This window comes from Kogia breviceps, chromosome 5 (assembly GCF_026419965.1).
Source record: "Kogia breviceps isolate mKogBre1 chromosome 5, mKogBre1 haplotype 1, whole genome shotgun sequence".
NCBI lineage: Eukaryota > Metazoa > Chordata > Mammalia > Artiodactyla > Physeteridae > Kogia > Kogia breviceps.
The window spans coordinates 73,019,248-73,039,858 of NC_081314.1; the positions used below are offsets into that span (position 1 = coordinate 73,019,248).

The 20,611-nt window shown below is 35.8% G+C and overlaps 1 protein-coding gene across 8 annotated transcripts in view; it reads left to right on the plus strand.

Moving 5' to 3' along the window:
• Nucleotides 1-20,611, plus strand: part of IL1RAP (interleukin 1 receptor accessory protein) — a 133,247-nt gene that overhangs the window by 86,517 nt on the left and 26,119 nt on the right. For all 8 annotated transcript variants that reach the window (XM_059064565.2, XM_067034232.1, XM_067034234.1 and 5 more), the window contains 4 exons: nucleotides 10,159-10,324; nucleotides 12,910-12,981; nucleotides 14,941-15,067; nucleotides 17,257-17,405. In XM_059064565.2, coding sequence (XP_058920548.1) covers nucleotides 10,159-10,324; nucleotides 12,910-12,981; nucleotides 14,941-15,067; nucleotides 17,257-17,405 — 514 coding nt within the window. The remainder of the gene's footprint in view (nucleotides 1-10,158; nucleotides 10,325-12,909; nucleotides 12,982-14,940; nucleotides 15,068-17,256; nucleotides 17,406-20,611) is intronic.

A 20,611-nucleotide genomic window follows, 5' to 3' on the forward strand; every position in this document is an offset into this window, starting at 1 on the left:
ACTTAGAAGAAAATTAATTATTTCAGAAATAAATCTAAACTAAGAGGAGCAAACAGAAAATAAACACAAATAATGCCTTAAGATGAAAAGAAAGTAGAATGGAGAAAAAATTTTGATCAAAAATAAATGATGAATAAAAGTAAAAAGGTTAGAATGGATATACCAATATCATATAAAGTAGACTGTAAGATGATTAATATTATCAGAGGTAGAAAGGACTTTTCAGAATAATAAAAGGGTCAACTCATCAGGAAGGCATGAAAATAATAAAAAAGTATATATGCTTAATAACAGTGCTTCAAAATACATGAGGGAAAAGTTGACAAAATTAAAAGAAGAAATAGACAATTCTGCAATCCTAGTTGAAAAGTTTAGTATCTGTCTCTGTTTAAGCCAATAACGAAGTGACTTAGACAGCCAACTTTAAGAGTTTACCATTGGCCAAAGATGGAACAATTTAAACTTTAGTAAGGATATTAATTGCAACAGGTCGAGTCTCATGAATTAAATTTAAATCCATAAGTTCATAATGATATTTCTAAATATGGCCACATTTGGATGAAAATAGGAAATAAAAATGTTACCTTTAAAATGGGTAAATAAAGGTGAAAAAAAGCCAAGATTTTATTCTGCCTTTTCTATAAGAAATGTATTGATATATTGAATAATGACACAGTGCAGGGAACTGTATTTTTATAAAAGTATATAATCACTTTGCAAACCCCAATGAATTACTAAATCTAAGCATTATGCATCATTGACTGTTAATATCATAAGGAGAGAAACAGCCACTTTTCTTCTGATGAAAGAACACAATATTACCTATAATTGTGCCAAATGGATTCAATCTGAGTCTGATAAAACCTTTGGATCCTGCTGCCATCTTGCAGGAAATATAGAGAACAAAGGAATGTATTGATCTGCACCATGACTTTGCAATCAGCAAAATCTAAATTGTGAGACACACCACAGGCCAAATGTCTTGTGTTAGTCAACAGATAAATTGCAAAAAAGAAAGGCATAGAGTGGGAATGTATAGACTAAAAGAAACGTAAAACATTTAAAACACTAGAGTGGATGAGAATATAGTATCTAAGGACATATATGAGTGATAAAATCGTACATAAAAACAAAGAAGTGACTTCACTATGAAGGTATAGATAGTTGCTACTTTGGGGGATAGTCAAGAAGGTGTGACTGACATGGGGCATGTGGAAGGCTTTCAAGGGTGACTGGTAATATTCTATTTCTGGACCTGAGTGGTGGTTTTAAAGTATTTGCTTTATACTAATTCATTAACTCACACATATGTTTTGAGTGTTTTTCATATATGCTTCATTCTGTAGTAAAATGATTAAGAGGAAGGGAGATGATAGGAAAGGAAGGGGAGGTAGAGGAGACTGATTTAAGATATATAACAACCAATTGCAATGTATGGACCTTAAGTGGATCATGTTTTATTCAAACAAACTATAAAACATGTTATGAGAAAGTCAGGGAAATATGAACACAGACAGAATATTGATGACATCAATGTTATTATTACTTTTTAAATTATGATAATGGTAATGTAATTATGTTTTCAGGAGGGGTCTTGTCATTTAGAAGTACACACAGAAATATTTACCAATTAAATTGTATAATGTCTGTGATTTGCTTTGAAATAAAATTGGGATGCAGTGAGTGGGTATAGATGAAATAAGACATAGCCTGAATTGATACTTTTGACTCTAGATATGGTTACAGGGATCATTGTTTATTGTATGATTGTACTTTTCCATAGTAAAAAGGATTAAAAGAATTATATTAACAATTTGACATCAGTAAGTGTAATATGTCTTCTGGTTAAAAAAATATGTTCATCTATTTATCTGCAACAAGGTCTCTCGTTTCTTATGAGACCCTATTCACTTTTTCTATATTTTGAATACTTTATGGTCTGAAAAAATAACTTTACTTTTATACATATTCTATTATTTTCTCCTCTTTCTCCTCATGTATTCCCTCTGCCTGGAACATCCTCTTTTACTCCTTTAGAACAAATCAAATTCTACACCTTTGTAAAATGTTCCCTGTACTCTCCAGCTGAAATAAATTTTCCTTCATATACCCTCAATTAGCTATTTATTTGTAACTGTTTCAATGTCACTTTTCACTTCCTTTATTGTTTTATAAACATGTATTCATGCATATATTCAATACATACTTGTTGAAGAGCAACTGTATTCAATGCAATATATATGGGGTCTGGGGGGTACACGGTAATGAATGTGATATATGCCCTCCCCAGCATAGTCCCAAAAGATCTCAGTTTAATTCAAACAAGTTTATAAATAAGAATTCCTGTTCTTATCAAAAAGGAGAATTCTAAGTTCTACAAGAGTGTCAAAGAGAATGTATTGTTGGTTTTAAGAAGAGGGACAGATTTACATGCAGGTATTCTATGAGATTGACTATATCTTGAGGGCAAAGTTATGCCATATCCATCTCTGTATCTCCAATGATTCCCAGACTTCTGGTTTTCCTGATTGGACCGATGTCAGTGCTATTAACCAAGGTATGAAATAGCAGAGGAGGAACAGTTTTGGGGATCAAGTAATGAATTTAGATCATGTCATATTGAGTTAGATATATCTGTGTGACATCTAGGTGGCAGTGGCCAATAGGTAGTGGCTACATGTGTATGGGTCTGGAGCTTATTAAAAAAAATGAAAGCTGGAGACAGATAATTGGATACAATGATGTGATAGTTGAAGCCCTTAAGAAGACAAAATAAAGAGAAGAGAAAAGGGCTATGATAAAAATCTGGAGAGAATTTTCATGGGGTGAATGAAAGCACAAAGCCTGGAAAGAAGACCAAGAAAAAAAAAGTCATGGTGATAAAAGCATCACCACGGCAGAAAACCAACAATGTGCAGATGACTAAAGAGGATAACCAATAACCAACCATCCTTTCTATTCTCTGATTATGAAAAGGTTGCTATGGATGTGTGTTTTACTGCTTTTTATTTCTTTACATTTTGGTAATTGACATCTTTACTCCTAAGAGTGCTTCCATATTGAGAACAAAATAAGGGTTCTTGGTAGCTGCATTTTCCTATCACTGTGTAGCAATGCTGCTGTTGCTTTTGCTTTCCACCTTCTACAGTCACTGCCTGCATCCACCAAGGTATTTGACCCTCCTACAGTAGTCCTCTTTCAGTTGTTATCAGCTGAATTCCCTACCTTGACATTGTAGAAATGGTCTCTTTTAGTAATCCAAATAACTCCGTGAGAGTTAAAAGACACATTAATCAGTTCCAGCAAATTTGCTTCCCTGTTAGCGGAAGGATGAAAACTGATGAAATGAAAGAAGGAAAAGGAAACTAATATTTCTTGCATTTTACTAGTGCAGTACATTGTGCTACGTGCTTTAAATGTTATCATATGTAATACTCATCACAATCCTTCAAGGTAGATATCATCCTTATATAGATTAGGAAACAGATGTTTGGAGACATAAACAATAATAGTTAACATTTATTGAGCACAGTAATTCTTCTAAATGCTTTAATAATTTCACTCATTATCGATATCTCAATGTGAGGTGGACTCTCTTGTTTTCTCCATTTTGTAGTCAAGGAAACTGAGATGTAGAGTGGTTGCGTGATTTGCCCAAGATTCAGCACTATGCAATCTGTATCAAGAGCCCAGACTTCTACATTATTTTATATAATTTGCTCAAAATAATCCAGGTGATAATAGGAGAATCTGGAATTTCAGGCCAGTTCTGTGTGGTTCCAAGACCTATGCTCTTCAGAAATGGCACAGAGAGGGTAGTCTAGTCTTTACTTCTGGGAGGTAGGGCACTTTGAAGGGCAGAGAAATCTTTGAACACAGATTGGGTTGTAGGCTGGACTATGGAACATAAGGAAACCTGTGAAAAGAGAGCCCTGGAAAATCATAAGGTGCTCAGAAAAGCTGAGATTGGAGGGAACAGAAAATCTAAAGATTGTATTTTAGAATCTTAGGTTAATGGCGCAGGATTGAACTTTCTTCCTCTGCATGTCTTCTCTTCTCTCATCCTGTCTTCTGCACGGCATGGCTTTCTTCATTCAGGGCCCAAAATTCACAGTTCTCTAGTTCAACAATCCTGTGAGTCAAACTGATGTTCAGTAAATGTTTGTTGAGTAAGCCAGGATTTGTAACCAGCCTGGAAAGCAAAACATGGTTTGTAAATGATTTACTGAATTTCAAATAGCCAGCTTCTAAAAGAACTTCTGGAACACAACATGTATATAAATTGTAGGCTGCCTGTTTATTCACAGGGTCTTCCAAATATATAGTAGTAATGACACAGGTAAACGTGATCCTGTTGTTATTTTTACTGTTATTATGAAATATATTCAAAGAACTGAGCTTTAAAATATGGCGAGCCATCTCAACATTCATATTACTGGATTATTTCTCTTTCTCATTGTTATAATTAGGTATTTGAATTATTTTTCCCAAAGACACTTATAAAAACAGAGTCAGTTTTCCCTTTCTTACTAAGGATCAGAGGGACCATTTTATTGGGTGCTTTGGATGTTACATTTATAGCAGCTGCTGAAATGCTCTCAACTGCTATTTAGCAAAGTAGATATAATTCTGGATATCAATTTTCAAAAGGCTGGTTGTCCTTGTCCTCAGTGTGATCATTAAAATTGGTATTTTACATCCACCTTTAATTTTCAGTGTGAAATTAAGCAGAATTGGTCAGGTATTGTTTATAAATCTCTCTCAGAAAGTAGGAAAATCTTTGCTTTTTCTGACAAAGTGCCATCAGGAAAGCACATTTGTGAAACAGTGCCAGGCTTGGCCTTCTTGTTGGCATAGCACATATGGTTGGGAAGTTAGTCCAAGGTCTATCTAATAGACTTTATTTTTAAAGTGCATGTTTCAATTTGATCTGACAGCTTAGTTTGGTTCTTTATCTCCTCCCTTTTCCTAAAGTCCCTATATAGTGATTTTTAACCTTTGGTATGAAAGAAGTATGTATCATATTTTCTTTCCAAACTATACATATTTAATTTAATATACATATTTAATTCCATATTTTCTTTCCAAACTATACATATTTAATTATGTATATATGCATATATACACATAGCATTCTACATATAATTTCAGTGCTTCTGAGGACCTAAGATTCATCTTTTAAACTTAAACTCAGTTCAGATATCTGTGAAGCCTTGAGGTTCAGTTAGGCTGAGTGAATCACCCACTCTACATTTTGACAGCACTTAATTTATATCTCATCTTTGTTACTATAATGATTGCATAGCATCTTTGTTACTATAATGATTGCATTTCTCTCTTCTGTACTAAGTAGTGACTTCTCTCCTTTGTTTTCCCTCAACTATCAAGTGCATATCACAAAACTAAATACTATGTATTTAGGAATTGATTAAATAATTGAATGAATTAGACTGGACTAGAAAATTCCATGGAAATAAGGGCCATTTCTGTTTTTACTGGCTACTTACTGTATGCCCAGCTTCTAACACAGTGCCTGACACATAGGGGAGATTTTGTAAGTATCTATTGCATAGACACAGTTCTGCTGTGTCTATGCATGACATAGTTCTGCTCATTGAAAGTGACTGATGTATAATACTCTTATGAGTCTTTGTGAACAAGTGTGGTGTATTTTATAACAACTTAATCTTGGAAGCAAAAATGTCAATAGATATTTCTGTTTTAACCTCATATCTCAGTTTAACTCTTTGTATACTTACTTCCACTTTCCCCACCCATCCTACAACTCACCCATCCCATGTCTTATAAGTCTAAACACTCACCTTATTATCATTTGCATATCACTTGAGCTTGCAGCTCCATGTCTATGTCTTTGCTTCTCTGGTTCAGTTCATATTTTTGATCATGCAACACCAATGTATTGAGCATTTACCATGTGTCCAGTGTTGGGCAAATAGCTGGCTATGCAGATACAGTACTCATCCACCTGCCCGACCACTTTACCCAATAGAAGTAAATTTTCGGGAGAAAGAGATAAGTGAAGAGAGATCATTATGATAAAGTTAGTTAAGTACTAACATGGAGGGCAAAATACTATAAGAGTGAAGGGAAGTTGTTTACACTTTTTCCCGTCCCTGGCACGTCCTTCTCCATGTCTGCCCTCCTCCTGAATAACTGTTAATAATCTACACATCCTTTAAGATCCAGTTCATATCTTCTTTCTCCATGAAGAGTTTCTTAATGTTTTCTGTTTGGTCTTCTTCCTCCACTTCCCAACCCCAATATGCCTTTCACAACATTTGTTGCAATCCTCCGCTAGACTGTTTACTTACAGGTTAAGAACTGTGTCTTTTCCATCCTTGTGCCTTAACGTAGTTCTTTAAAAGTTGTAAGTTTACTGAATGGATGTATTTGTTCTTATTTAGTCGTGCCATCCCCTCACCCACACCCGGTACCTCACCACATGATTTATTTCCTCTGAAGGACCTCAAAATCATTTCTTATGCTGTTCTTTACCTATATACTGCTGTAGGTTGCCATGGCTACCATTATGTGGTTGAAAAGTTGCTCTCCTATTTAACTTCTCTCTTTTACATTCAGAATGAGGAACTGATGGCTCAACTAAATGAATGACTTGTCTTCTGGTAAGACAAGTGTTTGCTTCATAGTAGAATCCACTTACTGTTAACCCATTTCTTATATTTGGAAACATGTTTTTATTATTCTTTGGGTATTGAGATCTTTGTTCATATCTTTTTTTTTTTTTCCTGGATTCCAAATAAATGATTTTTAAATCATCAAAAAGTTTGCAGGATTTATTTTCAGGAATAGTTTATTATGTTTAAAAATGCCCTTTTTGTCTTAGGCCCATGAAGGGCCTAGAGAAGCAGCTGCTTATAAGAAGTAGAGAGAGCTCATCAGATAGTACAGACTAAAGTTAATGGGTATTTATAGTTCAACAATTCCCTGAAGCTACCCTTACCAAATACACAAACACTTATAATGTAAAATATTTTCTTCATTTCCTTTTCTAACATAAGACTAATAGCTTTTAACTTTTTTTTCTTTTTCCTCTTTTTTTTTTTTTTTAGTTAATTTAATTTTTCATGGTCATATTTTTCTGAATAGTAGGTTAGACCCCAAAGTTTTCCATTACCTTTTATGGAATATTGCTCAATTTGAAATAATTTTCTATACAAATCAGCTCCAAGAAAAACCTGTCCTTGCCCTACATTTTTATCCTACCTTATGGAAAGAAGAGAAAATCCCAGAGAACCTGACTTATAACACTGACACATAGGCCCAATGATAGTCTTAGGCACATCCAGCCTAAATTTCAAGTTCATCCTCAAGAGTCTGGAATAAGGTGAAGAGAAAGGGGGAGCTGGCAAGAGATCAACACACAGCTGTTTTATAACATTTTCCTTGCTATTTAGATGTGTCAGATTGCATTTTTATGGTAATGATAAGTCCATGAGTGTGGATTCTTTGTTCTATTCAGTGATGTACTCTCAGAACCTCAAAAAGTGCCTGGCATGTGGTTTATTGATTAATACTCAAGGGTGAATGAATGAATGAGAAGACTTGGAGTCAGAAGCATTTCTTTATATTTGTAGCACATACTATGACTCCTAAAACGATGTGTTTGAAATAGTTTTTACATAAATGATATTTGGTGAGTAAAAAAAAAAAGGTTTTTTTAACATTTTATTAAGAAGTACTGTTGACAAGTTTAGTATTAATAACTAACTTCTCATACTGAAAAGTATGCTTTTCCAGTTTACCACTAATTGTAAGAATCAGCCTCATATAAGAGTCACATCAGGGGCTTCCCTGGCGGCGCAGTGGTTGAGAATCCGCCTGCCGATGCAGGGGACACGGGTTCATGCCCCGGTCCGGGAAGATCCCACGTGCCGCGGAGCGGCTGGGCCCGTGAGCCATGGCCGCTGAGCCTGTGCGTCCGGAGCCTGCGCTCCACAACGGGAGAGGCCACAACAGTGAGAGGCCCGCGTACCACAAAAAAAAAAAAAAAAAAAAAAAAAAAAAGAGTCACATCACACTATTAACACTGGGGCTGGCCCCAGATAGGTCAGGACCACAGTGTAGTGTGAGACAGTGTCAGGTGGGATTAAGAGCAAGGGCTACAAAACATGTAGATCTAGGTTTAAATTCCAGCTCTGACACTGCTTGGCTCTATGATAACGGCAATCACTTAACCTTTATAGTCCTTTGTATTTTCAGCTATAAAATGGGCATAAGAGCATTCCAAATTTGCTAAGTTTGGAATAAGGATTGGATGTGATAATGGAGTATACCTAAGTACAGGTCTCGGTATAATTTTTTCAGCCTCAAGTAATGGATGAAAATTGGTGTTCATTCTTGGTTAAGAAGCTAGTGAAAGACCTTTACTCAGCTGTGTAAAAAACTGAGTTTTATCTCTGCACTGTGTTACCTAGAATATCTCTTTATCTATCTCATTTTTTTCCACCTGAAAACTAGGGCATATTTAGTCTGATCTGTCTACTTCACAAGGACTTAAGAACAGCTAAGCTAGCACATGAAAGAGGCAAATAGCTTTGAACTGTTTAAATGAAAGGTGCCAGAAAAATCAAATAGAGTTCTATAGATAGTCTAAACTCAATTTAAACCAAATCTGACATAAATTTATTATAAGAGTACACGGCTTTATGGCCTTATACTTTGTGATAAACTTTAAATATTGTGTTGATGTGACAATTTTCTAGAGTCACGGCTTACCAAAACAGGATAAATTGCATTCAGAAAAATAACTGAGTATATGTCATTGCCCTCTTGATGATCATCTCCATGAACCAAAAGTTTAGCACTGTTTCTAAAAGATGTTATTTCCTGTGACAAAGAATTACAAAATGTGCCACTTAGTGTAACTGTCATATTTCAAAACACATGCTCCAGGAACTGAAGTAAGAAAACTTTGAGGATACAAGAATTAAAGTTAAATATGTGAACACGGGAAATTGAAAGTACAACCTGGTAATAGACTCCCAGAATATTAAAGATCAAGAGGACCCAATTCTTTTTGTCATAGATGAAGTATTGATTTTTAAAAGACAAACACAAGTTTTTCTAAAAGTAAATGTTCAATGCATATTTTTGTCAAATATGATGTATTGATTTTTTTCTTGAAAAGAAAAAAGTCAAATGATATAGCCAATTAGTGGGGCTGAGAGATCCAAAACAGGATTCTAGTTATGTTGAATGAGATATTTTTTTTTTTTTTTTTTTTTTTTTTTTTTTTGCGGTACGCGGGCCTCTCACTGTTGTGGCCTCTCCCGTTGCGGAGCACAGGCTCCGGACGCGCAGGCCTAGCGGCCATGGCTCACGGGCTTAGTTGCTCTGCGGCATGTGGGATATTCCCGGACCAGGGCACGAACCCGTGTCTCCTGCATCGGCAGGCGGATTCTCAACCACTGCGCCACCAGGGAAGCCCGAATGAGATATTTTAACCTCAAAATTTAAAAAAACAACATAGTTATATGAAAATATGAGTTGGAGCACAAATAAACTCTTAACTCTTGGTTAGACTCATAAAATATATTTTATTTTAAAATTCTGGAGTCTGTACTGTTCAACTAAAAAAATGGGATAAGTAGAAGAAAAACAAAGAAGTTTGGAAATAACTGATACCGTTTCACAGAATTATCAAGAATGCCAAAACCAGACATCTAAAACAATGCCTAGTTTGTCAGAGTGACTGTATTTCTGAATTAACATAATCAATGAAAAACATTAGAAAAATGAAAAAATTGTCTTTAAGTAGCAGGGCATACATTTACTTAAGTTGCCTTAATCATTTTTTAAAACTTTAACTTTGATTTACTATTAACCTGGAATTCCCAGAATTTGAATACTAGATCTTGAGACAGGAAGCTTGTGCTTTTGAATTCATATTTCAGTTAAGAATGTTAATTTTCCTCTTGCAGAAATGATAATAAAAATTACTGCATTCATTCTTTGCAGAAACATCATCAAATACATGACCAAAATAGTTTTGTGAAAAGTATAGCCAGCATAGATATTTCTAAGTTCTGTGCAAAGTTAGACGTGTATACATATATTTGTTTGTATACTTTCTATGCATGTATCTAAATAGTAAACATCTTTTCCTTTATTTCTTAGGGCTGTTATAAAATACACAACTTTAATAATGTAATACCCGAAGGCATGAACTTGAGTTTTATCATAGCCATGGTTTCAAATAATGGAGATTACACATGTGTTGTTACATATCCAGAAAATGGACGTACCTTCTATCTCACCAGGACTCAGACTGTAAAGGTGGTAGGTAAGCATGATTTATATTAAGTGTGCACAACAAAATGCAATAATTTTGTTTAGACTCTTAAGAGTTTATTACAAACAAGTGTATAAATTCTGAAAGAAAAGAGGGTTATCTTTTATCTTCACTGCACTATTCCCAAGGCCTCAGCAATTCCACATAGATAGTAGGCATTTAACAACTATTGTTCTACTGAATGAATATGTGGATGAATGAAGTAAAGGCAGCTTGGAGAGTGAACAGAGTGCCGGACATATCTGTGTTCAAATTATACCATTGCCATTTATTAGCACTATGACTTGCCTGTACTCCAGGGCTACAACAACCTAACATTTAGTATAGTTCAGAATATTAGAAATAATATATATATTATGCTAATGCAGTTCCAGGCAAGCAGTAGAAGCTCAATGAATATTAGTTAATACTGTTGTCAAAAAAAAAGTATTTTACTTGAATTAAGTAAAATATGTCTTTTATATACTGGAACTTCTGTAGAGATTGCTGAAGCTATTTGCTGGCAGTGCTCAACCATTGCTTTCTTTGGGGGTGAGAAACTAGAGAAGTGGAAAGGACAGTGTCTAGGCAGAGTCAACAGACTCCCATCAGACCTAGAAATCAAGAGAACCAGTGTCAGGATAGGTGGCATTTAGAGGAGAGCCCTAAATACTACTGTATTAAAAATGACAGGGCTTCCCTGGTGGTGCAGTGGTTGAGAGCCCGCCTGCCAACGCAGGGGACGTGGGTTTGAGCCCTGGTCCAGGAAGATCCCACATGCCGCAGAGCAGCTGGGCCCATGCGCCACAGCTGCTGAGCCTGCACTCTGGAGCCCACAAGCCACAACTAATGAGCCTTCATGCCTAAAGCCTGTGCTCTGCAACAAGAGAAGCCAGCACAATGAGAAGCCCGTGCACCACAACGAAAAGTAGCCCCCGCTTGCTGCAACTAGAGAAAGCCCGCGAGCAGCAATGAGGACCCAGTGCAGCCAAAAGTAAATAAATAAAAATAAATAAATTTATAAAAAAGAAAAAAAATGACAGCATATCAGAGTGAGATTTTTTCATACCCCATCTTTTAATAGATGGAAACATTGAGTCCCAACAACAGAAACTAACCTACTTAGAGAAGCTCCCTGAGTTAGTGGAAGAAGTAATTCTAAATCCCAGGCTTCTGACTCTGTGTTTAGGGCTTTTTCTACTAGTCTGACACCAAGTTCAGCACAATTTTTTTTAAAGGGCTTTAACATAGTGCAAATAAAATTCACATCAAACAATTTTGTAATCACTTTCTCTGCTTACCTTTGGAATAATGCTGATTTGGGGATGGATTCAGAAGAAAAATCAGACTAAATTTAGAACCTAACATGAATGGACATTGAAAGTCGCATGAATAATCTAACCATATATTCGTCTTGGTAATTGTTTCCAATGTATATATACTTCATTGTATTCATTTTTGGAGAGTTGGGACAGGCATGCATGTTCACTTTGACTTATAGAAATAGAAGTTGGCAGACACATATGTGAGGGGTGTGTTTCTTATCCAACTCCCAAGTTTGTTTTTTAAAACTGAAGTATTGAGTACTTATTATATACCAGTAGGATGCTTTAATATGCATTACTTAATTTAATCCACATAATGAACCTGTGAGGTAAGTTTAATTACTCTCATCTTAGAGTTGACTAAATTAGATTTTCAAAGTTTAAGTAAAAAAAAAATTGTATGGTTTGTATATGGTCAAGTCGAGGCTAGAACCCTCGTCATTAAATCTTTGAAACTTCTACTCTTAAATACTACACTATTAAACCCTTTCAGGGCATCTTTCTTTCAGTTTAGAAATATATAATGTTATAAAAAGCATCAGTCCTATGAATGAACATTCAACTGATAACTAGATAATAGGTAGAGTTACGTACTGACCTCACAATTGTGATTTTGAATTTTCCATTTGCTTGTTCTTTAATTAATACTTACTTATTTAACCATTTCCCAAACTAAACACTCTGGGCATGTTGAAGAGAAATATGTAGAAAAGAAACAATTGAGGGCTTCCCTGGTGGCGCAGTGCTTGAAAATCCACCTGCCGATGCAGGGGACATGGGTTCGTGCCCCGGTCCGGGAAGATCCCACATGCCGCGGAGCGGCTGGGCCCGTGAGCCATGGCCGCTGAGCCTGCGCGTCCGGAGCCTGTGCTCTGCAAAGGGAGAGACCACAACAGTGAGAGGCCCGCCTACCACACACACACACACAAAAAAAGAAACAATTGAGAAAGACTTGAAATCAATTAATTATTAAGTAGTATGAGAAAGAAGTTTATCTTACGTAGGCTTTGGGAAGCAAAAACACTGGATAAACATTCTATCCAAAACATGAAGGATCCTCAGTATATTTTTTTTCCTTTGTTTGCTTCTTTTAAATGAAAGAAGTGTTGTAATTGACTATGCGTTGAACTGTGGGCCCTCTCAAGAATTGACAAACTATGCCAGGAAGTTGGGCGATGCTTTACTGACGAGCAGAATTTTGAAATGGGTTATGTGGAATAAAGGCTACATGATTTGACATCATATCCCTTTGTCCCTTCCTCTCTATCACAGGCTCTCCAAACGATGCATTGCCTCCCCAGTTCTATTCACCCACTGATCTTGTGGTCTACGAGAAAGAACCGGGTAATTATACCTGTGCCTCGGAATATCAGTTAGATTCTCTTAATTACAAGGAATAAAATGTCACTTAAGTTAACGCAAGAGAATAGAGGGCTATTGTAAAGAAGCACATGAATTGAAACTGAAGTGCTATCAGAAACCTAGACAGCTTTGGGTATTAGCTGCTTCATTGATCTCATGGGCAGCTCAGGGATTCTCTGCTTCTCTCAGAGCAGATGCTCCCTTCTCCCTCTGTGAGCAGTTTTCTTCTGATTAGCGATTTCTGTTTGATGCAAACTTTAGCCTGTGCAGGGCTTTGGTTTACCGAGACTTCAACATGAGCACCAGATGTTCTTTAAACTTCTACGCCAGTACAAAGGAGCAGGGGGTAGACCTGGAGTCAGAACTGTGAATTCAACAGGTAACAACTAATAGGACTAGTACACCTTGATTCAGAATACCATCGAATGCGTATGCTGACTACCTGGGATTCCTTTTGGTTTTCATAATTTTTCATTCTAGACAAAAATCATTTGGAACTGACCAAATACGGCATAATCTGTTATTCTTCTGACTCAAAGCCTCTCACAGTTAACTTGAAAAACCATAGAAAATTTTAACATTCTCTATATTGCATCCTTACCAATAAATTCACTTCAAACCCAATGAAAAGTATAAAAGAAAATTTTTTTAATGTACTAAAGGTAATAGAAGCAGTGTTCAACATAGGTGGAGAACAATACCCCCCCCCTAAAATTAAGAAAAGGTTTCAAATAGTGATCTGCCTTGTGAAAAAATAATACCAAGGGGAGTCTGCCAACCCCAAATGGACCAGATTTCCTAGAATCAGTAGTGGTTTTATGTATTAATATGAACATTCCTCCTGCTATCCGGGTAAACCCTTATTAATCCTCTAAATATCTTTCCTCTATCTATCGTATTATGATTATAAAAACATGCCTGAATCCATATTCACTTTATAACTGGAGAGGAAGGCATGAAAACCATGCATTGGAAAAGAGGATAGAGTATGACCATTCAGTGAGACAAACCTGAGTTCAAATTGGGATGACAATATAATTTATCATCTCAACCTGGACACCTTCTGAGAGTGAAAGCAGTCTATATTAATAAATAACTAGGAAAGCAAGCATGAAACAGAACTGTTCTGGGAAAACTGAAATGGAAAGTCAGTCTAGGTCAAATCCTGGTCTGCCACTTATTAACAATTTGACCTTGGAATGACATGTAACATCTTTAAGCTTTAGCTTTTATATCTATAAAACATGAATTAAAAAAATATTTCATAATGTTTTGTTAAAATTAAATAAGTGTATTAATAAGTAGCCAAATAGAATAAATATTTAGCACAGTGAATTATTCAAAGTTCTCAGTGAGTGTACTACTGTTGTTGTTGTTATGATTATTATTACCTGTTTTGCCTAGAGATCCCCCTATCCTCATGTTCCATCTCAGAAGGATAGCATAGCATTTCTATTTAAAAGTTGCCTTTAAACTCATTGACTGCATCCTGATAGCTTGAGCATTTCCAGATGCAGCCTGCCTGGCCAGTCCTCTCAGTGATGGCATTGCCTCATCTTTTCTGGGCCAAGGTCCAAAGATCTGGAGAACCTTACCTCAATCATCCATTGTTTGTGAGGGAAATAACAAAGGAGAAGAGTAGTCCATGGAGGTTTAGGGCTAAAAAAAGGAATGTTGTCAGAGCCTTTTCATTTTAGAACATATATAGATTGTATTAAAAGATGGGCAGTCTAATAGTTTTATATAAAGCTGCTGTCCTTTTCTTGGTTTGTTTCTTATGCAGTAAAGGAAAAAGGTTACCTTATGGTATAGCCCACTTGAAAATTAGTCAGAAGTAGGGTTGAAGGCACACATAAATTTTATGGCTTCTGATTAATCACAGAATAGAACCAATATAACCATGTGAAGGTTACAAACTGATGAGTTAACTTGTTTTTTTAGGAGAGGAGCTACTCATCCCCTGTAAAGTCTTTTTTACTTTCCTGAAGGACTCTCGCAATGAGGTTTGGTGGACCATTGATGGAAAAAAGCCAGAGGACACCACTATTGACGTAGCAGTTAATGAAAGGTATCATTGACACAGGCAAGGGGGTGACTAACCCTTGTCCCTCAACCTAATGCCTTCCAGTGTATGCTGATCAATGAAAATTAAAATTATATTTTTTGCCTATCATTAACAAAAATCAGCATGATTTTCAAGTCTTTAGTGGCTATACCCCAAAGCAGGATTACTGGACTTGCAGTCCAAGCCCCAGATGCCACCAGATGATTACATCTTTATGATACCCACTTGAAGGTAGATGGAATGCATATCCTATATGAATGAGAAGGCCAGGATATAGGGTTGTGGATAATGAAAGTCTGCCAGTGTGGCCCTATTCTCTTTCTCTGGAGTCTGGAGTCTGGGCCTATGTTTTTGTGCCTCAGATAACTGTGTTAGTTTCTTGTCTTATAGTCAGCATATATTTCCTATCTTCCTCCTCTTTCTTAATTTTCATAGCATACAAGTCACCTTTTTAATTAATAATAATTTTAAATATTGACTAAATACATTAATGTTCTTTAAAGTTTATTTTTTAAGTGGATGGGGTGGTAATATAGCTCATTCTTAAAGTAACAAGCTGGGTCATTTTATTCATAAATAAAAATGACTTTTTTGAAGTGGCTTGAGTTGGCAAGGAGAACTGCAACAATTAATAAAAATGAGCAGCTGACTAATTACATGACAAAATAGTTCTGAAACTTACTCCTTATCTATCACCTGTGTGTGGATATATCTTAGGCTACTTGAACTTCTGGAATTTAAAAGATATTTATTCCCTACCAGTAAACTTAGACTTTATGCAGAAATTATGAAATGTCATCAGGTACTATGCAAGATACTTAGTCCCTAACTGAGTAGATTTTATAGGAGTAACAATGATAGAACAGAAATGCCAGTATAATGTGATAAATGCAGTGAATGGGAGGTATGGAATGTTAAAGAAAGATTTAGTTGGGGATTCCAGTCAGCTTTAGGGGATTCGGTAATGCTTCTCAGATGATACAGAGACTAAATAAAGATTTGGAGGATGAGTAGAAATAAACTAGATAAAGAAATAAGAAGTATGTTCCTGGTAAAAAGAACATCACGTGCGAAGGTATGGAGGTTTCGAGAAGCAGAACATATTTAAAGGTACAGAAGGAGTTTCCTGAAATTGGAGCAGTTTTTGCTGAAGGAATTGGTAAAACATGTGGCTGGAGGCACAGAAGGAGAGTTATTATTTCAGGAATTCTGAACATTGTGCTTCCAATCCTCATAATAATAATGAATGAATAGTAATGAATGTCATGTTGTTCTTCCTTGCTGCTCTTGAAACACAAGTCACTGTTCATTGTTCAGCAGTGCAGTTAAGCTTAGGTTTAAATCCATCACAGTCCTTAACCAAATTCTCATGACCTACAATAAACTGCATCAGAAGAACCCAGATGTCAGTCAACTGTAGGAGAGAGAATTTTTTTTTCTCCTTTTGAGCAAAGTAGTTCAAAGAGATCTTAAATCTTGATCTTAGACCCAAAGCACTTGATCTCTAACTTGTTAAGAATTGGATATATTTATTTTCACAAAGTTTACTTGCTCTGAGAAGTTTCTTCTTTTTAGGATATAACCATGAGGTTTGGCCAAAATGTTCTATCTGTGTTCAAAATCCAAGTTTTGGGAATCTCTGAAATGCATCAACTATCACTGTGGGATAATAATAATAATAGCCTATATGAATATTTATTAAACATTGTTCTAACACTTATGCATTAACATACTCAAGCCTCAGAATTCTTGAGTAAGTTGATACATGCAGTGCAATATGTAGACATTGCCACTTTCCTTGTTTTCAAAAGAGGAACTAATACGTGGAAAGATTAGTTACCATGTCCAAAGTATATAAGCAATAAGTGTGCAAAGCCTGGATCAGACTCCAAAAGGGTCGGGCCTCAGAAGCTTCTCTCTAAAATGATGCTGCATCCTACCTCAGATGTTTGAGGATAGGAGACGTTTCCCTTTGAAGACAGATCTGTAGTATTATGCTAACTCTGGGAGTTGATCTACATATTGTGATTGTGTGTAGTATAGATGGTAAAGAATGGTATTGGAACCTAGAAGCTAGTGTCCTTTTGTAACTCCTTTTGGATCACAGGCAACTCAGCTTATCGACATCCTCACCTAGAAGCTCTGGCCCCTGAGTCTCCCTAATGGTTTGATTTTCTTTCCCCTACTTCTAGTGTAACTCTGAGTATAACAGAAGATGAGACAAGGACTCAGCTTCTGAGCATCAAGAAAGTTACTGCTGAGGATCTCAAGCGCAACTATGTCTGTCATGCCAGAAATGCCAAAGGGGAGGTTGACAAACCAGCCAAGGTGAAACAGAAAGGTAATGGACACACTCAGCAGATGAATCTCTGACCTCCAAATGCAACACTGAGGTGAATAAGAAAAAAGGAGAAACTGAGAGAGAGCTCCAGCACTTAGCATATCTGACACATAGTAATGAATTAAAGTTGAATGAAAAAATCTTGAGAGAAAGTTTCCATTAATATAAAGATACTCAAAATATTATAATATTTCTTATAGTTTTAGTATCTTAATACCCAAATGTGACTTTAAAATTCCATATGATTATGATAATGAAGCATAGTTTTATATCTATACAGTAATGAAAAATGAAAAATAAATACAATATTTAAAGCTACCAAAGATTTAATAAAACTGGTAGAGTCACTTATTGTTGGTGAATTGTAAAGACCCTTTTAGAAATCATTGACGGCAGAGTTTAAGCGTTACAAAAAATGGTCGTACCATTATATGACTTAATACTTTTGGAATTTTTCCTGAACAACTAACTTAACAGAAAGAGAATTATGTCCCCATCGATATTCTTAGAAACATTATCTATAATAATGAAACATTATAAATAGCAACCATCTAATTGTATGCAAGTAGTTAAGACATAAAATATTCTCAAAAAATATAATTTTAAAATGATAATTTTAAACACTATGTGCCAGTATTCAAGCAAGTGTATAATATACCACTAGCCCCAATTGCTAAAATGAAAATTAATTAAACTATGACTTAAAATGCTGTAAAATTATTTCTATGTCAATATTACTATATTTTCCTACAATAAATAAAAATGATGAAGCTTTCTTGTGTGAGCTGTTGCTCCTGAAACATATTGTGTCTAAGATCCTCTATGGATCTCTCACCTAACAAAGAACCCCAGACAATTAATTCTTTCATGAATGTTTTTCAGTGATCTGCATAATAATGATGATGATTCATCACACATGAAGTTAAGCCATTCAGGATTATTCTGGATCCCAGTGTCAGAGCCTATAATGTTTATATAAAAAGTAAAAAATGTTAATTTATAACTGCTGCATTTTTCAATGGGAGTTAAATCTTTTTTAAAGCTGATGAGAAAACAGACTTCACTTTAACATTTTATTAGTTTAGAAAGTAAAGAGCAAAGGACTGAAGTGTATATGCCTCTTAAGAGGACATAGTGGATTTGTTCTGAGTAGTTAATTGCTTCTTCTCCTCAGAAGCTAGTGTAAAGAGAAAAGACTGAACCCCTTGCAGTGTTTCCCAAAGTGGTACGCGGGCCTCTCACTGTTGTGGCCTCTCCCATTGAGGAGCACAGGCTCTGGATGCGCAGGCTCAGCAGCCATGGCTCATGGGCCCAGCCGCTCGGCGGCATGTGGGATCTTCCCGGACCGGGGCACGAACCCGTGTCCCCTGCATCGGCAGGCGGATTCTCAACCACTGCGCCACCAGGGAAACCCCCCTAAGACTCTTTATAGTACTGCAATTCATTATTTTTACTCCAGACACAGAGAGCCTATGTTGGAATACTGGTTTCTATGTAATCTAATTCTGTGACCTTGGAAAAGTCACTTAACCCCTCTGAGCTTCAATTTCTTTCTATTTAAAGTAGGCAAAATAATACCACTCCCTCATAAGGTTGTTTTAAAGTACTCAGCACAGTTACTGGCATATATATGTATATACATATTAAATGCTCAGTGAATGATAGCTCATTATTACTACTTCCACACGATTTTCACAGGTATTATTTGACAAAGTCTTTTATACTCAAGTATCATTAAAGTCTGGGGTAAGTAAAGTCAATCAAGTTAGTTTAGTTCAGGGCCCCTTAGGTTCTTTAATATATTAATATTTGATGTGAATATCTGCAAGGGGTTGGAATATAGTAGGCGGGATTTTTTCAAATATATTTGATTCTAGATTCTTTAAGTATGGAGCATTTTGTGGAATTCATCTTCTGAGGCATGTGTTTTGGGAAACATTATGGAGGAAAACATAAAAACATTGTCAGATGGATAGAATCAAAACAATCAGTTAAAATAATGTTTAATCTAGGAGTGATGTGGAACTCGGTCCACCAGAGCTGCTTGAGTAACTCTCCTTTCACAGAAGGCTGTTTTCTCAGTGGTTTAATATGAATGGCATCAGGAATATGGAGTGACAAATGCCGCTACTGGACCAGATGATCTGTGCTGAAATTGCATTAATATTACATATAACCCAGTTGGATCTGTGTACATCCAGTGGTAGTAGAAGTGTTGTTTACTTGGATTCTGTTCTGGGCCAGCTAATGCTGAAATTCATAGGTGATATCTATGTTCACATTCATACACTATATGTAGGGGTCTTTCTCTGAATTCTGAATTCATTGACAAAGCATTTTATGTACGTCGCCAAGATGACAGGAAGAGGCTAGAACCTAGAATGAGAAGAGTCAACTGGGATAGGTCTTTTGACAGCTGCACAATTTCATCTGGTCAGTTAAAACAAAGTATTAAAGGAAAGGCAGCTAATGTCAAAACAATAAACATAAGTTTTATAATAGCAGAGTTGTAGGGACTCAGGCACGGTGTAGGCTGAACTTTATGAGAACCTGCCAAACCTGTTGCCAAAGAGGTTGTATACCATTTTACATTTCCATTAGCAGTGTATATAAATTCCAGGTGCTCTACTTCCTCATCTACTTTTGGAATTGTCAAACTTCTAAATTTTGGACATACTAGTAGATAGGTACAGGTATCACATTGTTTTTAATTTACATTTCTCAGATACTAAGGTATTACATTACCATGAGCACTTCTTCATGGACTTATTTACCATTATATAATAGTTCTTCTTTTTGTGAGGTGTCCATTTGTTATTCGGTTATTTGTTAGTGATTATATCTATATCTATATATCTTTTCTCAGATATATGACTTGTAAATATTTTTATGCAGTTTGTGAATTTTTTCTTTTGAAGAGCAGAATTTTTAAAAATTTCATGAAGTCCATTTAATAAATTTCTTCTATTATAGTTAGTACTTTCTAAATCCCATATTAACAATGTTTGATTTATAAAGACTTTTCTTCTATACTTAGACTTACGACCAATTTCTTTTTCTTTTTTCCCATACTGAAACCAGTTGTTCTAGCCTCATATTGAAAGATCCCTCCTTTTTGTATTGAATTGTTTTGACAACTTGGGCAAAAATAAATAATTAAATAAATGGCTCTATGAGTGTGGGTCTATTCCTGCATTCCCTATTGT